Source organism: Corvus brachyrhynchos, unplaced genomic scaffold (genome assembly GCF_000691975.1).
Source record: "Corvus brachyrhynchos isolate BGI_N302 unplaced genomic scaffold, ASM69197v1 scaffold59, whole genome shotgun sequence".
NCBI lineage: Eukaryota > Metazoa > Chordata > Aves > Passeriformes > Corvidae > Corvus > Corvus brachyrhynchos.
The window spans coordinates 6,222,240-6,240,037 of NW_008246054.1; the positions used below are offsets into that span (position 1 = coordinate 6,222,240).

At 46.8% G+C, this 17,798-nt stretch overlaps 1 protein-coding gene across 4 annotated transcripts; it reads left to right on the forward strand.

Moving 5' to 3' along the window:
* Positions 1-15: 15 nt before the first annotated feature.
* SLC25A25 (solute carrier family 25 member 25) lies at positions 16-16,786 on the forward strand. 4 transcript variants are annotated; one of them, XM_008642268.2, is made up of 11 exons: positions 16-685; positions 9,639-9,765; positions 9,855-9,942; positions 10,377-10,412; positions 10,707-10,818; positions 11,538-11,696; positions 12,451-12,603; positions 12,708-12,815; positions 13,057-13,224; positions 13,701-13,851; positions 14,279-16,786. In XM_008642268.2, the coding sequence occupies exons 1-11, from the start codon at positions 443-445 to the stop codon at positions 14,461-14,463; spliced, it is 1,530 nt and encodes a 509-aa protein (XP_008640490.2). In that variant the 5' UTR covers positions 16-442; the 3' UTR covers positions 14,464-16,786. The 4 variants fall into 4 exon arrangements, with proteins under 4 accessions (XP_008640490.2, XP_008640491.2, XP_017601105.1 ...); XM_017745616.1 differs by lacking the exon at positions 16-685 and adding an exon at positions 6,779-7,109; XM_008642269.2 differs by lacking the exon at positions 10,377-10,412 and having other exon boundaries at positions 18-685.
* Positions 16,787-17,798: the final 1,012 nt, after the last annotated feature.

A 17,798-nucleotide genomic window follows, 5' to 3' on the forward strand; every position in this document is an offset into this window, starting at 1 on the left:
GCTGCTCGCCTGGGCTGCCGTTGGGATGAGCCGGGACGCGCGGCTCAGTTGGCAGCTCTGAGAAGCTCTTCTCGGAGAGGCTCATCTTTAGCTTTCCTCCTAAGCGCAGCGTCTCGGCTTCTCTGTCCAAGCAAGTCTCCAAAGCGCAGCGTCTCGGCTTCTCCGTGCCAGGGGGCTTGTGCTTTGTCTGTTGCCATCAGATTTCTGAGGCTCTGGTACAATGAGCTGCTTGTCAGGCCAGGCACGACTGCACTAGCAGCAATTTCTAAAGGCAGGAAGCGTCCGCAGGAGCGGTCTGTAAAGAATCTGAGCCTGTGGAGTCGCTGGGTTGAACCTCCCGCTGGCTGCCGTGCCGATTCCCGTCTTGGGGGTGCTTGGTAGTGCAGTCACATCATCCTTGGCAGCGGGCAGCTCCTGAGCGCGCAGGGTTTCCCTGCCCGGGATGCTCGCTGGAGCAGCAATGCTGCAGACCTTGTGGCATTTTCTGTCTAGCTTCCTTCCCAGGGCCATATGCCAAGGTCCTGCAGATGAAAAAGAGGATGAGGCCAGAAACACCACCCCACTTCCAGGCCCCGGGGAGAAAGGGCCAAAGGTGTTGGGGAAGACACAGGACAGAGGGACTGATCCCACTGAAAGGAGACCAACTATCCTACTGGTGGTTGGACCCGCAGAGCATTTTCCAAAGGTAATGGGATATCCAGGGGCCTGAGGAGGGGTTGGTGCACATGACAGTGGAGTGTGTGGTCTGCTGGGAGAAGGGGTATTGCAGGTGGAGTGTGTGAGTAGCTGTGTGTGTGAATTTGGGGAGGGGGGAGAGGAATAGGAAAAAGGAGCAGAGTCCAACGCGTGTGCTTGCTAGAAAGGAAGGGGGCGGGGGGGGGCAGGGGAGTGACTGAAGAGAGGAGGTGATCTAACCTTCCAAACATGATGTTCAAAGTGTGGGAGAAAAGTGCTGTTTAGGGGCATGGGGGAATATGGGGGCCTCCAGGGTTCCTGGGCAACTTGTAAGAAGCATGACTGAGAGGGCAGGGAATGATAATACAGGTTAGTGGCGAGTCCCACCCTTACACTGGAGACCAGCAAAGAATCAACTGCATCCTAAAATGTTCTGGAGTCATTCTCTGGTAATTTTGCAAGCCTTTGGTAAAACTTGCATGTTTTGAGCAAATGAGGCTCAAAAGGCAGAGCCCGGAAGAGAGTAAAGCCTGTCCCTGGGGAGCGGGTCGCATAAGGGAGAGGCTAAAATCTGCGTGAGGATGGAAAGTTCCCAGGGGGTGGGAGAGTGGGGAGGTAGTGGGGGTGCGCAGTTGGCAGAGAATAAATGGTGAGGCTTTGTCTGGGGGGAGGCGAACAAAAGCTGATTAGTTTAGTGCCGGAGATCCCAGCACAGTGCTGGCCAACTGCAGTTCTGACTTATTTAATGGAGGAAGTGCTGTCTGTCTCCCCTGAGGAGGGTGCAGTCAGCTCTGACTACATGTGGTTTAAAACCAAGGGTGTGACCTGGGATTAGGGGAGAAAGAAGTTGGGCATAAGGTCTGTGAAGGGTGGGAGGTGAGGATAATACTGAAGGGCTGCAGCAGAGATAGGGGTTTGTGACTTTCAGCATCCAGTTTATTTGACAGGGAATTTGGCACGGTTGTTGCTATGAGCTTTCTCTTTAAAATGAGGGATGAACAGGTTTAGATTGTAGAGGGGATTAATATCTGTTCTGCTGCTGTTTTGAATGGAAACAGACAGGGCGGCATTTCGCATTCCGGGGAGCAGAAGCCACTCCCTGCTTGAATCAGACTGAAAAATCTGCAGGGACTTTTGCCTTCATATGTATCCTTAGCAGTTAGCACTCTGCATCCCCTTCCAAAAGATGAACATGCGCATTTTGAGGAGGACTTTGGTGCACAGAGGTTGAAGAAGGACAGAGGCTCAGAACTGAAGGAAGTGGTGATGAAAACCTTAGAATTACAGGGCTGAAAATCTCTGGTGTCTTCCAGAGAACAATGGTCTCTCAGTCAGGGAGAGTCCATCTGTTCACACCTGGAAATAAAGCTTTCTCTGAAAGCCGATACCAGTCTCCTCTTTCCTGTGTGACCCTGGGAAGTTCTGCTGCATAGGAACCCTAGGATTGGCTAATAGAGAAATACCTAGAGGATAAGGATGTGGTAAAATGGAGTTATTGCATCTTAGGAATTAACTGCCCATCTACCAGGAGGTTGTGACTTTGTAATTTTAGTTTGCCCTGATTGTAAAGTAAAACGCAGAGTAAAGCTCTTCTGTTGAGGATTATGCAGATAGGTTTCACCTTGCAATTCGGGCTGGCTAATGCTTCATCCAGCCCATGGCTCAGCTGATGGACAATAACTTCTTAAGATGCTTGACTTGTTTGTGCTTGATCAGATATCAGTGTTCCAATTACCTGTCTGAAGGAGAAGTGTTGGGAAAAGTCTCGTACAGCCTTAGGGATAGATAATAAACCACTGTGAGCAAACAGTGTTATTTGGTGTTTATAGAAAATGTGGGGGCTTTTGTTCTCTGCCACTGGCTGGCTGTGACCTTGGGAGCAGTCTCTGGACTGGCAGACCACTTTGTTTTGTAAAAACACCTGTTACTACTTCTCTTATAAAAACACACAAAATATGACACCTGATACTGGAGTTTCTGTAAGGAATTGATGTGTATCAATAAACTTGACTGGAGGGGCTTCCTGGCCTTGGCTCTTCAGTCTTCACTTGTTGTTGGTATGTTCCTCCTCAGATGTTTGCCTGTTTGAAGCTGTTCCAACATGAGGCTGTTTTTGCAAATACGGGATAAAATCCTGATTGCAAATGTGTTATGTTGGCCCTGGATCTGTGTACACAGGAGACAGGCATGATCTGCTCCTGACGTCACCATCTGGACTTGTAACTTTGGATCTGTGTGTTGTCAATGGAACAGGTCATCTTTCCTGGTTACCTTTATGTCAAATACCACATAGTGCTGTCTGCTGTGCCTGGTCTCCATCCTTCCCCTGGCAAAGCCTTTGCTGGTTGCAGCTCTTTCCTCTGCTGGGGTCTCTTAAATCATTAACTCCCCTCCTTCATACACCGTACGCTCTCTGTGCTTTGTGAGGACTTTCTGTACTGTCCAATTAATTATAAGCTAGTTTCCAGAAATTAAAAAAGACCAAGTCAGCGGAACCCAGCGAAACCTTCTAGCAATAGGGTTGGAGCCCAGAAAGCTGTTTTGCCTCTGAAGGAGGATGTTACGTGACTGTGACGCTTGCTGGCACTTGATATTTTTAGAGCCTTTTTTTTAGCAAAGAAAATTCAAAATTAAACAGCATACTTTCCTGCTCCTTGTATGGCTGCATCTTTCCATCCCTTGGGAGGTATGTTCTGGAGCTGATGTAGTAAACCAGTTATGAAGCAGATGCCTAGAAGAATACAAATGGCTTGGAAAGGTTAGCGTTGGACTGGCAGGGTATGGAAATTGGTAACTCGTGCAGCATTTAAAAAGTACCAAATCCTATAAATAAAATGAAAATCAGTTTGCTAAAGGGATAAAGAGCTGGGTTTGTCTTACTTCACGGCTCACTTTTCTTGTCATCAAGGAAACTACAGAGGGTATTAGCCAGGCTGGCTCCACATGGCTCAAAAATGTGTCGTTACAATGGCAGAATTGGTGGATGGAAATATCAAGGAGGAGCGACTTCATTTGGAGCTCTGTGCCCTGTCCTTGGTTTGATCAGGAATAGACGGTGTTAATGAGGGATGTACTGTCTGTAGCTGGCCCCTGAAGCCCTGGGCTGAGTGTGCTGCTGCCCGCAGGGGCTGGGGCAGTGGGACTGGCTCTGTGTGTGCTGACATGTGGGCAGTGACCCTACACCAGTGTCGCAGCAGCACTGATCCCTGCAGCTTTGGAGAGCTGCCTGGCTCTTGAGCATTTCCAGCTTTACCAGGAATTTTTTAGCTGAAATATAAAAACTTCTTAATACTTGTTTAAGTTCCCTTTGTCATTATAACCTGAATTACTGGTATAAACTTCATTTGTAATCTGTCTCTCCTTCTTAGCTCACTGTCCTGTAATTAATACCCTGCTTAAAATCAGCTTTAACCTCATTAGCTTTCTCCTTTCCTCTGACGTAGGTAGTAGGGCCTTTTTTCCTAAAATGTGCCGATTTTGCCTTTTGTCTCTAGCTGCCAACTCCAAACAGAGTTTCTTAGGAAAATCTGCATCATGTTGGCATAGCAACTGAGCTGCCAAGCAGCTATAATAGTGATGCTTGGCAACTCGTGGGAAGGACTACGCAGGATCTTAAGGCTTTGTGAAGCAAATCTGAGCTAGATTTGTCCACTTACTACCTGTTGCTGGGGGTACCTGCTCTGCTCTGCTCGGTGAGGGCATTTGGTGTGTTCTGGTTTGGCCAAATTTAGAAATACATCCTCTCAGAGAAGGCACAACCACCCCTCCCCCACCAGGTTCGGGGAAAAAAAAAATTTCCTCGAAGGACAGTGACAGAGATAAAAGGATAATAATGCTAAATGATAAAACCTCTTGCTCTGCTGAGAGAAACCTGGGGGAAAATTCAGAGTCCTTCCGTAGATCTCTCTCCCCCTCCTTGGAGCTGGGATGGGGTGGTGGGCCCACCTCCAGGGCCAAGGCCTCGGTGGAAAATCCTCCCAATGTATTCTGATGTTGAAACAGTCCAGCAGAGAAGAAGGGGAAAAAAAACGAAGTCCCAGGAAGACAAAAGTTCAACTCTCTGGAGGAAAAGGAGCAGAGAAAAAACTGCTGAAAGCTGGCTGGAAAGAAAAGCAAGCCGTGTCTTCCCCTCCCCCCCCCCTCTCCTGCCACAGCTGAAAAAAGTGTCTCTATCTCTGTGTGACCTTGGAACATGAAAACAAACTGCTTTGAAAAAGTTTTGCTCAGTTTTTCCTCCCCCCTCTCAGGCTCAGTTTAAAGGCATAGAAAGGCAAAAAAATTAATTTCTGGGCATGGGGCAGCGATAGGGGATACACATCACAAAGTCACCCCAAGACAGGCATTGGACAATGGGGTGTGTGTATCATGAGGGTGCTGCTTGCAGTGAGACTGGACTTGGTGGGAAGGCTGGGGTGTGCTGTGGGTATGCATGCAGTGAGCTGCTGCAGCTGATCTTTAAGAGGATCTGGAGTCCCTGAGAAGATCCTGTTTTCATGCAGAGAGACGTCAGAAGGGAGTAGATTAAGCCTGGTTAGGTAACGTGGCAGTGGTGCCATGGTAGGTGAGGTGCCTCAGCGAGGGCAGAGGAGACCATTGTAGGTCACGACTCCCAAGGGTACTGAGTTGCTGTGAGTCATGATCCATTAAGCTTTTTTTTTTTTTTTTTTTAAATCCTTGAAATTAAGCCACTGATTAAATATTCCCAGTTTGTGTGATTGACATGCAGCTCCATGAACAGCTCATTACAGACCTTGGCTTTGTTTGAGGAACAAAATACCACAGTAAAGATGTTTGGGTCCCCTGTGCATGAGGGCCTGAGGGGAGTGCTGGTTGGACTTTGCTCTGCCAGGCAGGCTGTTCAAACACAGCAAACACTAGAAAATGTTGCTGTGTCTGCAGCAGTGGGGAAGGCTGTTATCTGGTCTGGCTTGAACCAGTTCAGCAAACACACTGTGTTACTTCTAGTGCAGACAGGATTACAGCGTTTGGGTTACTGGCAATGGCTTCTTGCATCTTCCTTGTGTGATAGCTTCTCTCTGATAAATACCAAGACTATAACTTCATTGAAAATTCATGGTAGCAGTCAGTGATTCTGTCCTGAACAGCATTGTTGCCTGCTGCACATTGGTACTCTCTCTGGAGAGCTAGGTGTTACTCCATACCTCAAACTCTCCACTAAATGCTCAGAAACCTGTAATTATACCTGCATTAAATGGTGCTTGTGCCACCCTCCCTCCAGCCTGGCTTGCTCCTAATGAGAGCTCAGGAACTTGCTTACAAAGTGGTTAAACTGTCAAGGGTAGAAACTGGAAAATGTTGTTCTACCCGGGACACTTCTCATAGCACATATCTGACTGCAACGTTTAATTGGAGTCAGAAGAGGATGAAAAATATTAAGCTGGTGTAACTGCTGTGTGGATGCTTAGCTAGGAGGCTTAGAAGCAGCTGAGGCTGTTTTGAAGCCTGCCCTTGATTTGGGCGATTTTCTCTGTATTTGGCTCAATGACAAACCTCCACAGGCTTTATTGCTGCTGTGTTAGTAACTCTGGAGTGCTACAGCGGGGAGAGATCTTTGTGTGCAGGGGTTGTCTCCTCTTAGCTGGCACAAGTGGTTTTGGGAGAACTTGCAACCAAAGCCAGTCAACTCTGGCATAACAAAGTAACCTTGTAAAAGTGGAAAACTTTTGCTTAAACTAGCTATCCTAAACATGCATTAAAGCAATAAGTGGCTGGCATCCTGTTCTTACTGCGCTTTAAAAAATTAATTTTTGGGAAGACAATGATAATCCTCCTGTGTTGCATGGGAGGGTTGTGATCAAGACTGGTCCCCACTGTGCTACCTGTGTAAATCCCCAAAGAGGTGAGAACAGCGTAAGAAAGGACTGATCACATGTAAAGAACAGCGAGTGTCCTGGCCCTTGGCCAAAGCCTCTTGGGTTAAGAGAGGCACCCGGTAAGGGTTAACTGGCAGCGATTGTGATTAAGGTACCTGGGTTTAATGGGAGCCAGGTGTTGAGCAATGGGAGGCAGCTCACGTGTCTCCTTCGTATCAGCTGGGTGGGACTGTACAGCCCCGGTTTCCCTTTTAAGTAGAAGGGCAGGGCTTGTGCAGCCAATCCCACTGGAGCCAGGCTCACTCATAGGCATGTGTCATGAGACTTGCTGGTATTTCCTTTCCACTAGGTACTGAAATTAGCTCAGGGGAATCACTCAGTTTTACTTCCCTTCCTTGCTGTTCGGACTGAGCAGGGCAGCTGAGTCTCGGGCTCAGAAAGATGCTCTGCCTCTGTCTGTACGTGCCGGTGTTTGGGGAGAGGCAGACAGAGTTTGAGTACTTTGAGTCGAAGGGGCTCCCAGCTGAACTCAAATCCATCTTCCGACTCAGCCTCTTCATTCCTTCCCAGGAATTCTCCACCTACCGCCAGTGGAAGCAGGTATGGCCCTGAGGGACGAATGGAAGGGAAGGAGTGAGCGATGGAGGGGTGGGTGGTCTCTAATACCTTGAGTGGCTCGCTTGAGAGGGGGAGAAGTTCATGATGGCTCTGTTGTAATAACTGACTAAAGCATGGAAACACTTCTCATGTCCCTTGGCAGGGATTGCTGAAGCAGCGTGAACTCTTTTCTTTTTGATTCTTTTGTTTTGAATTGGGTGAGATCCTGGTGTCTATCAGACTGTTTAAACCAGTTGATGTGAGTTAAATAGAAAAAAGGGGTTTTCCAAACGATGGAGTCTTCTGCTTCTACTTGTCTGTTCAGATACAGCGTTTCACATCCTCTTCCTCCTTCTTACATCCTTCCACCTGCCTCCTTCTAACAGCAGGACTGTAATGTAGAGTCAGCTGAAGCTGGTGAAGGTGAGCAGGTTTGTGCTGTGAGTGGGAGAGCAACTCTGAGTGACTCAGCCAGAGGTGGGTGGGCTGAGCTGGGGAAGGTTGTGCAAGAACGTTTTGCTTTGCTGTGGAAGGGAGATGCACTAAATCCATGGAGTGCTCCATCCTAATGTGTCTAGCTCTTGCTTTCAGCTTGCTGCTACTTTTTTTTTTCATGACCAGGCTGTCAAGGGCCCAGAGAGCTGATTATTGATCAGCCAAGCTGGGGAGGCTTTTTACACCTCTGTGCAGAGACATGGAGAGCAGGCTGGAAGGTGTGTGGGTTCCCACAGTGTGCTCCAGGGGCTGTGACTGCAGGTGACCACTTCTGCAGCTGAAATAGCTTTAATGACCAGATTTCACGGTTGCTGTTGAGAGTGAAGAGGTGCAGACAGATATTTGTTCGCACCTCCAGAGAAGATGCTCGGAGCTTGGCTTTCTCACCCCTCACACATATGCTGTGGGTTACTGTCAGGCAGGCAGCAGTTTTGTGCTGTGATTGTGGGAGAGGAAGGTGAACAGGGCAAAGCTTTTGCTGCCTGCAGTCTCTCATCACTCGTGGTGCATCTCTGCAGTTGTCGGGGTGTGCTGAGAGAGAGGGAGCAGTTGCACAGTCACATCTTTCTTACAGTGCCACGGAATTATTAATGCCTGTCAACTGGTTGGGGGTTGCCAGTGAGAGGGAAGCCCTGATTCAGCGGTTCAAGCCCAGTGTGCTGACAGGAGAGGGGTGTTGGTCTATATTTAGCCTATGAGTTGAATGTGAGGTCGTATCTGAACTTCACAATGGTCATATGATAAATGGCAGGTTAGGAATACTGGGCATACCTCGGAGGTCAGGGCAGCTGGGACAGCGCTTTCTTATTTAAGGTTCATAAAGTGATTAGGAATAATCCTCATAGCATTAGGACTAAAGAGACAGGACTTGGTGGGTGAGAGAGAGAGTTTCAATAGCAAATCATTTAGTACTGAAGTAATTTTAAATTACACTGAAACAAAGACGGCTTATGAAGGGGACTGGTGGTCATAGACTGAGGACATACCACAGTGATCTTAGGCTTGCCTAATACTTTGAAGCCTAAATATTGAACAAGATACTGGTGAACAGAGGGTTAACCCAGTGTTTGATCTCGGCTCAGAGCTTCTTTAACAACCCATCTGCTGTTAACATAAATGTTACAAGAATTAAACCAAAGCTTTGGGTGATGCACTAGACTGAATCACACCTCATTGAGTGTTGCTCACTGTTTCATGTTGGAAAAGACATAAAGGCTGTCAAAGGCAAGTGACTGAATCAGAAGGGGAATAGGAACTCCCTGAGCCACATTCTTGCAGTCTGGAGATCACCTCACCTGTCAACATGCAGCTGTGTGCCCATGGATAGGACAGTGCATGGGCTATTGCCTCATGTTACAGTGAATTAATTAGTCATTTACCTTGTCCTAGATGTCTGGCATGGTTTGATCTTGATTTTAGCTTTGTCCTACTAAGAACCTATTCTTGCTCTATATGCATCTCATGGAAACTTGTGTAATTAAAGCACATAGCTTCAGGATGCCTAAACCAGTTCACAAAGGTTTTTATCTTTGGCTGTGTTCGCTAGAGCTGGACAGGCTTTTGCTGGTTGGAGTTAGTTATTGCCAGAGGGAACTTAACTTCTCTAAGGATTGTAGTAGGCACAAATTCCTTCTCCTGTTCAGTTTTTTTTATTACCTGAAGTTCTGTGATTCACTTTTTATGCAAATCTGTTGCCTCATACTTAGTTCAAGAACCTTCATAAGGTTCATAAGGGCTTTACAGGGTGTTAATCAAGATACAGTCCTGAGATTAGACACATGACACTAGCAGAATATCCCTGATAAAAGCATGAGGCATTCCATCTGTGTAATGGACTTTGGGAAACAGTTGGAATCAGGTGACTTTTCTACGCTACTGCATTGCTCAAATCTCTTGGAGGAATTACAATTCTGTCAGCTACTTTTTGGAGAAAAAGTCAAAGTTGTGTAGGAAGTGTTTTTTAAATATGGTAGAAGGGAGGATAGATCTGTCTGAATGAACAAAGGAACTGACAGTTCTTGGTTGTTTTCTGAACAGAAAATTGTGAAGGCTGGAGACAAAGATCTGGATGGACAGCTGGATTTTGAGGAATTTGTTCACTATCTCCAAGACCATGAAAAGAAGCTGAGACTGGTTTTCAAGAGTTTGGATAAAAAGAATGATGGTAAACACCTTTCTCATGCTCACGAGTGGACTCTGGTGCATGTGTTAGCCTGTAATGTGTGTCCTTGAGCTCACTGGGTATCTTTGCAGGCCGCATCGATGCACAGGAGATTGTCCAGTCTCTCCGGGACCTGGGAGTCAAGATCTCTGAACAGCAGGCTGAGAAAATACTGAAGAGGTGAAGATTCCACTGGTTTTTCTGTTTTTTGTTGAGGGAGTTAGAAAGAAATGTAGGGACATGGAACCCATCTCTTTTTCCCCTGTATGCACTTTCCAGAGACTTTGGCTCCTCCCTTTTTTCCTATTATTTTCCATTTTGATTTTTCCCTGTGAATTGACATACAATTACAAAATCATAATGCTATATTGAGAGTTACTGTCAGTCTCTCCCTGACCTGTTATGGGGAAGTGCTTGCACCTAAGCTGATTTGCATCCTTGTCTGATTGTCCTGCTGCCCTGATCTTGCTGCTTTGGGGAGGGACTCTGCAGAGTGTTTGCTCTTTGCTTTATGCGTGTGGCACTAACATGTTAACAACCACTTATTTGTGCTGTTTTTTTCCTCTTTTTTTTTCCTCTGCTACCTTCCCTCTGTCTGTTTGCCTGTGTGTCAGAATAAGGACGGGACACTTCTGGGGTCCTGTCACCTAGTAAGTATGATTTTCCCTTCAGTGTCAGTTATGTCCCTAAATTTGGTAGGAGGGGGTGCAAATACCATTGTGGGCTGGTTAGAAGGGAGACAGAGGGGAGGAGAGCCCACTTCTACCTCTGCATTGTTTGGTGAAGAGAAGATTTCCTAGGTTTGTCTTGTGTCTCTTTAGAAGTCTTTTAGTAGTTGCTTTGCAAAGCTCTTTTTGGTGTAGGCCTGGATAATCAAAGGGAAGGGGACGAGGAATTTGTCACCCAGTGGGATTCTGTACTCACCTGATGATCAATCTTTTTAGCATGGATAAAAATGGGACAATGACAATTGATTGGAATGAGTGGCGAGACTATCACCTGCTGCACCCCGTGGAGAACATTCCTGAAATCATCCTGTACTGGAAGCACTCCACGGTAAGAAATAGTTCCTGTACAACACGTCCCAGTGTTTGCCCAGCTTCTTGGTCCAAGTCCTGGCCCCCAGGAGCTGCTATCAGCAGTTCCTATCTTTCTCTTCATGGTTCATAGGTGCCCTGTAGCCGTGGAAACTCAATTGCTTCCTGACCTCTGCTGTAATCTTGTCACCTATCACTGTCACAGCTGCTGGCACAGGTGATGACGACTGCAGTACTGCAGGGAGACGAGGGTGTTCTCTTGGTGTGCACCTCCAGGAGCTCCTGCCAGTGGCTAGCCCCAGCTGGTTCAGGACCTGTTAAAACTAGAATCTGATTGCACAGCCAGCCATCCTTCCTGGAGATACATGTATGTGAATAGTATGTAATGAGATTTAACTGGCAGCGAGCTTGGAAGGTTCTGGAGAGGTCCAGCTTTTTTGCCATACAACTGCCTGCAGTTGGTCAGTTTGTTCCTAAATACAACCCACAGTATTTTGATATAGACAAATGTTCAGCAGTTGCCAGGTTCTTGGAGAGAAATCTTGACAGTTTCCCCTGTGACAAGTTCTAGCAGTGACAGCTCCTGTGGCCAGGCACAGCAGTTAGTGGCTGTAGATAAACTGCTGGCTTGGAATAAGCATATTCTGTACTTCAGCACTTGGCACTAATAAAGAGCAGTAAAACTTCAGCAAGATCACTGGCTGATGAAGCATTTCTCAACACCTTCTACTTTTGCAGATCTTTGATGTAGGAGAGAATTTGACTGTCCCTGATGAGTTCACTGTGGAAGAGAGGCAGACAGGGATGTGGTGGAGACATCTGGTTGCAGGTGGAGGTGCAGGTGCCGTGTCCAGAACCTGCACAGCTCCCTTGGACCGTTTGAAAGTGCTCATGCAGGTATGATGGAGCGGTTCCAGTTTGTTTAAATGCCTGAGCAGATTCCTTTAATATTTATGGTTACCTGGGAGATGATAATGTTCATCAACACATCCAGCACTCTGGCCAATGTTAATCTCATCATTCTTTTAATGCTATTTTAAAAAGCATTTTGAATTATTTAAGTGATCAAAGTTATATAAAAAAAGTTATTATTCATTGACTAGAAAAAGTACAGAGAATCTTTTTGGAGGTAGACATGTCAAAACTGTCAGTAATAACTTTTATGGAAAACTTGGGTTTTGGTGAAACAGGTTAAAATCCTGCGTTCCTTTGAGAGACCCTGAGGCCATGAGAGTTGAAGTGAACATGGTGGTCAGTTGGCAGAGCTTGTATTCAGTACTATCAGCATTAGAAAGAAGGTGGAAAATATTGATTTTAGTCTGCTTTGTCACTGCACCTGCTCTTGAACCATCTGAATTGTTGATGGGTAGTTGATCCTATGCTAGGTATGGGAAAAAACCAGCACACTTGCCTGTTTAACCTTTCCTCCCATTCCAGAGGGAGATATTGATTAGATTCATTAGTTAATGGTAGACTTGCCAAAAAAGAAAAGAAGCTTGGTTTCCTATTGTAAAAGTTATCTGGAAGGGATTAAAGCCTTGGCAAATCTCTGGGTAAATAAAAAAGCGCCCTTTTGTCCCTGGATTACAGAAAAACGTTGCACTGTCGTAATGGGGACTGGAACTAATCCAGGCTTGTCTCTCTCCTCCAGGTTCATGCCTCCCGCAGTAACAACATGTGCATCATCGGCGGCTTCACTCAGATGATCCGGGAGGGTGGCCCAAGGTCACTGTGGCGAGGGAATGGCATCAATGTGCTGAAGATTGCACCTGAGTCAGCCATCAAGTTCATGGCCTATGAGCAGGTGAGGGCACAGACAAGTGTGACTGCACAAGGACATGCTGAAAGGAAAATGCTGGCTGAGATAAGTCATGGAGCCTCAATATCTGTCTGTTGTGGCTTCTGCAGATCAAGCGGTTCATTGGTACTGACCAGGAAATGCTGAGGATCCACGAGCGGCTCCTGGCCGGTTCTCTGGCGGGGGCCATTGCACAGAGCAGCATCTACCCCATGGAGGTGAGGCAGGAGACTGAGAGTGCAGCCCAGGAGGGCTCATGGGGAGGGGCAGGGATGGGAAGATGTGGGTAGAACAGCAGCACTGTGATATTTAATTAATGAGTTCTCGGAGGTGGTACCAAGTAGTATTGCTTGCAGGACACTTGCTGTGGTCCTGACAGTCATGCTCCTAAGACTGATTTTGTCTGTACATTGTTCTCCTGCTGATTCTCATAGGCCTTCATGCTATTTATTCTTCTAGGTTCTGAAAACACGGATGGCTCTAAGGAAGACAGGACAATACTCGGGCATGTTGGATTGTGCCAAAAACATCCTTGCAAAGGAAGGAATGGCTGCCTTCTACAAAGGCTACATCCCCAACATGTTGGGAATCATTCCATATGCTGGTATTGACCTGGCAGTCTATGAGGTATGAAGCCTTTAACCTGTTGTTAGGTTAAGCCTAACAATTATTATATGTTATTGCTAACCTGTTGTAGGGCTGTGCTGCTTGTGTGGCCTTACCACTGTCAGCCCTATCAGTCACAACAGGAGTTTAAGTAATTTATCAAAGCTTTCTTGAACAGCCTTATGGGGCACAAATGGATTTTTTTACTCAAAAATGCCCTAAAAGATAATCCAATATAATAATTCTATTTCATAAACCATAGTCAACATCATGCATGGTCCTTTGTTTCTTTTCTTCATGAGAAAATTGCAGCAGAAACTTAAAGGAGGGATTTTCCCCAGGCACTATGGCAGCAGCAGCTCAAAAAGATTTGAGAAGTCCTCTGCTTCTGGCTGAACTTGAATGGAACTTTCTGGGCCTTTACTCTAGATCTTTCATGAAATGTGATACTCCTTTGCTTGCCTCTTCCCTGCTAACATTGGGCTTGTTCCTTCCAGACACTGAAAAATACCTGGTTGCAACGTTATGCTGTCAACAGTGCTGATCCCGGGGTCTTTGTTCTGCTGGCCTGTGGCACCATCTCCAGCACCTGTGGACAGCTTGCCAGTTACCCACTGGCTCTTGTGAGGACACGCATGCAGGCCCAAGGTGAGAACTTTGGGAACAGTGGGAACTCCTGCCTTGGTTTCTGAGCAAGGCTGAAGGTTCTCTAGTGTAAACATTGCAACAACAGCCTCAGCTGGTCCACGCAGCTGAGCTGTGAGCTGTTTACGATGCTGCAAGGGGACAGTGGACTTCGTGCTGCCCTTCTAACCTCTGTGGCCAAGGACCTCCAGGACAGAGGTTCTGTTTTGCTCAGATCAGCAGTTCTGGGCTGAGGGCATCTGCAGAGCAGTTTGAGAAAATACTTGCAATGTGGAGCATGGAATGGGTAGCTGAGAAGTTAATGCTGTCCCCCACGAAGCACCTTTGCTGTGGGAACATCTGAAAGCACATGGATCAGAACTGCTCTTAGAAAACAAAAGTGTTTTCACCACGTAGTCTGCATTATTTATTGTGGCTTTCCCTGTTGCAGCTTCAGTGGAGGGTGCTCCTGAAGTGACCATGAGGGGACTGTTCAAACACATACTGAAGACAGAGGGAGCGTTTGGGCTTTACCGGGGTCTGGCGCCCAACTTTATGAAGGTGATCCCAGCTGTGAGCATCAGCTACGTGGTGTATGAAAACTTGAAGATGACTCTGGGCGTGGACTCGCGGTGACCAGGAGATGCTGAGGACTCGGAACTCTGAAATCTTGGGATGTGATCTCAAGACGTATAAGCCATCTCTCATTCTGTGAATGTGTCGACACTAAGCTGACTAAGCAAAGCTGTGAAATCTCAGATTGTTTGTGAGTCAGTAAGGAAGGGGGAGGAGAGGATCTGGTGTCCTTTGCCATCTTGCTACTCAGAGCTCCACATAAACCATCGCGGGGTCCTTTTTGTTGGGCCTTTTGGGAGACCAGGAGATGAACTCCTGGGAACTCTTAAGGCGGGAGTTGCTGAGGTCAGTTCCCAGCAGTATGACAGAGTAGCGAAGATTTGGGTTACAGGTCTGCTCTCAGCATGTTGCCTGTACAGAGTGGTTTGCCTACAGATAAGCACCTTCTGACTTGCTGAAAGAGCTTCTTTTTTCATTCAGAGAGCTGCTTTTTCCATTCAGTTGTTTAACTTCCTACCCATTGTTTAAATTTGTACAAACCTTGTGTAGGAGCTGCTGCCACACCAGGCTTTTTATGTTTACAAGTATTCCTTTGGGTGGGAGACATTCACGTTCTGCTTCCAAGAATTGACATGAAATGTAACTTTGATCTATACTGGTTTGGAGGGCTGGTGGGCAGTGGTTTATCAAGCCAGGCTGAAGGTTACTTAAACCAGCCTGATGAAGAATTAGGATTATTTATTTTTTATAGGTTTAAGTGTGTCTCATAAACCTACTAACAGGATGCACTTACTAACAGAAGCAGCAGACTAGAGCCTGCATGCCTGTATCGTTTGCATGCCGGGATTGGCTTGTCTTATACTCTGCAGGGGCTTGGAAAGGGGAAGGCAGGAGAGCCCTGGGCTGCCCGGCTCATGTGATGCATGGCTTTAGTGAACAAAGACAAAATAACTCAGATCTCCTGTGCAGTTGTGCTCCCAGCACGACATGAGAGCCCCTGTGCAGCGTTGCATGGACCTCTGAATTCCATCCTGCCTGGTGCCGAGGAGAGCTCGTGAACCTTTTCCAAACTCTGTGCCTATGCTGCTATCTTATCTCTTTAGACCTCTTGGTAGATCCATGTTCAGGTTTCCATTGGTGCGATGGAGGCCCCAAGTCAAGAATGTCTGCTGTGGGAACAGGTGTTAGGGAGAGGGGCTGGCTGTCACTGGGAGAGGTGAGCTTTCAGTCCTGAAGACATACTTGCTTGTCTTTCAAAGAGTACTTTTCATAAGGCTTAGTTAATAGGATCCAGCTTCTGAGGCCTGGGAGATCCTCACCCAACTTTTCATTTTGGGTAAAATGGACCAGCGTTGCATTCCACTGTTTTACTGCTTAAAGCATATTTATTTTGTATTTATTTGAACAGAGTTATGTCAGACTATTTTTATAGGTTTGTTTAAATATTGTTACTGTGCTTGTATTTCTTCTGTTTTAAAAAGTTCTCTATTAGTTCTCTTACATCACACAGCTGAGTCGTGGGGAGGGATGCTAAAGTTACTCATGTACCTGCCCTCTGGGGCTTGAGCTGCCTTTCCCACGCCTGGGTTTGTTGCTGGAGGACTTCAGCCCAGAGAAATTCTGTAGCAAGAAGCCATAGGAGAGAAGGGAGCAAATGAGGAAGCAGAACCTTGGGGAGATGGTGCACGGTGAGGCTTGCCTTAGTTTGGAATCGCCTCTGTGCACGGTGGAAAGGCTTTGGGTGGATGGCTTAAGTTGGGAAGTGGAAGGTCTGTGGATGCTGGGTGTCACAACAGTTAATTAAGAGCGCTTGGGGGAATTTTTAGGTAAGGGGGGAAGAGAGAAATCTCAGGGACTAAAGACAATACACGTTTCCAGAGAGATGGAAGGAAACTTGCACTTGGACATGAGCTGCTGCAGTTGTGCTTTGAGGCTGAATCAGCATACCCTGCTGCTGAGCCAGTGCTCATCACATGCAGGAGGACATGCGGAGATGTGTGTGAGAAATCGGAAAAGGATTTGCTAGCACTCAGCAGCTGCTTTTTTTCTGACAGATTTTGGTGGTTCATGGAGAGTCTCCGAGATGAGAGAGACTCTGCCTTGACTTTCAGTGCTGTCAGTAGTAGTCACATGGAAATCTAACCAGCAATGGATTAGTGATACGATTTTTTCCCACCCCCCTCTTCCTGAGACCTGTCATAAATTCTGCAGTGGCTCCTTCCTACCAGTGTGGCCTAATGAGAATATGAATATCAGAATGCAAAAATCAATGCAAAATGACAACCATCTTTGTAGCTGTTACCACAAATTGTTATAATGCAAATCTAACTTGGATTCTTCATGTAGGGAACAGTCTGCTAATAAAGGTCTGTTAAAGAGATAACCACGTCTCCATCTCTTTCTCTGTGGTCTATTGGTGCTCTTTGGGACCAGACTCTTCCTTGGCTAATTCGCTGACACTGGGAAGGATTCTCACTATGAGGACCTGGGAGAACAGAATTCTTAAAAGCAAAGCCAGCAAGATCAAGGCTAATGATAGTGATGATGAGTCCGGGATGTTCAGACACTGTTCACCTGTCTCTGAAGGTTGCTGGACTTTGCTCATCTATGCAGTATCCACAACACTCCATTCAGAGAAGTGAATTTCCCAGAAAACCTGAAAGCTCTGCAGTCCAGTTATCCCCTTGAAAGAACCTGGCTTACATGGTTTTCAAAATAAAGGCTTTGCACAAGTTTTTTAAGGAATAACAACCCAGCCAGGAACTACCCTTGAAGGTCATTCAGGAGCCATAGCTTGTAGTGCAAGTGGCTTCTGATTTGTGTAAGAAAACTTGCTGTGGGGGCCAGACTGGCTTTGTTGGTTCCTTATGTCTCCTGTAATTCAAGGCTTTTATTCAGCTATAAATCTACTCATAAAGCCTGGGTTTTTGTAATCTGAGCCACAGCTCTTCAGTGGTGTCTGCTGAGATGGGCCCTTTAACCGCAGCACTGGAGGCTGCTGCCAGCATCCCCTCAGCCCCTCTGCCCTCTAGAGAGGTTGGGGAGTTATGTTTCACATCACAAGCTGATAAAGAGGTGGGTAAAGCAAGGGCTGGCTGGATACCAGTGCCTCGAGACCTGGAGGGAACAGGCTGAACTTATTTTTTATCCTGCAGAAAAGCAATCTCAGGGGCGACCTCACTCTCCACAATTCAGGTGGGGGTTGGGCTCTGCTCCCAGGGAACAAGGGACAGGATGAGAGGGAATGGCCTCAAGTTGTGCCAAGGGAGGTTCAGACTGGACATGAGGAAAGATTTGTCAAGCATTGGAAGGGGCTGCCCAGGGAGGTGGTGGACTCACCATCCCTGGAAGTGTCCAAGGAATGGCTGGATGTGGCTCTCAGTGCTCTGGTCTGG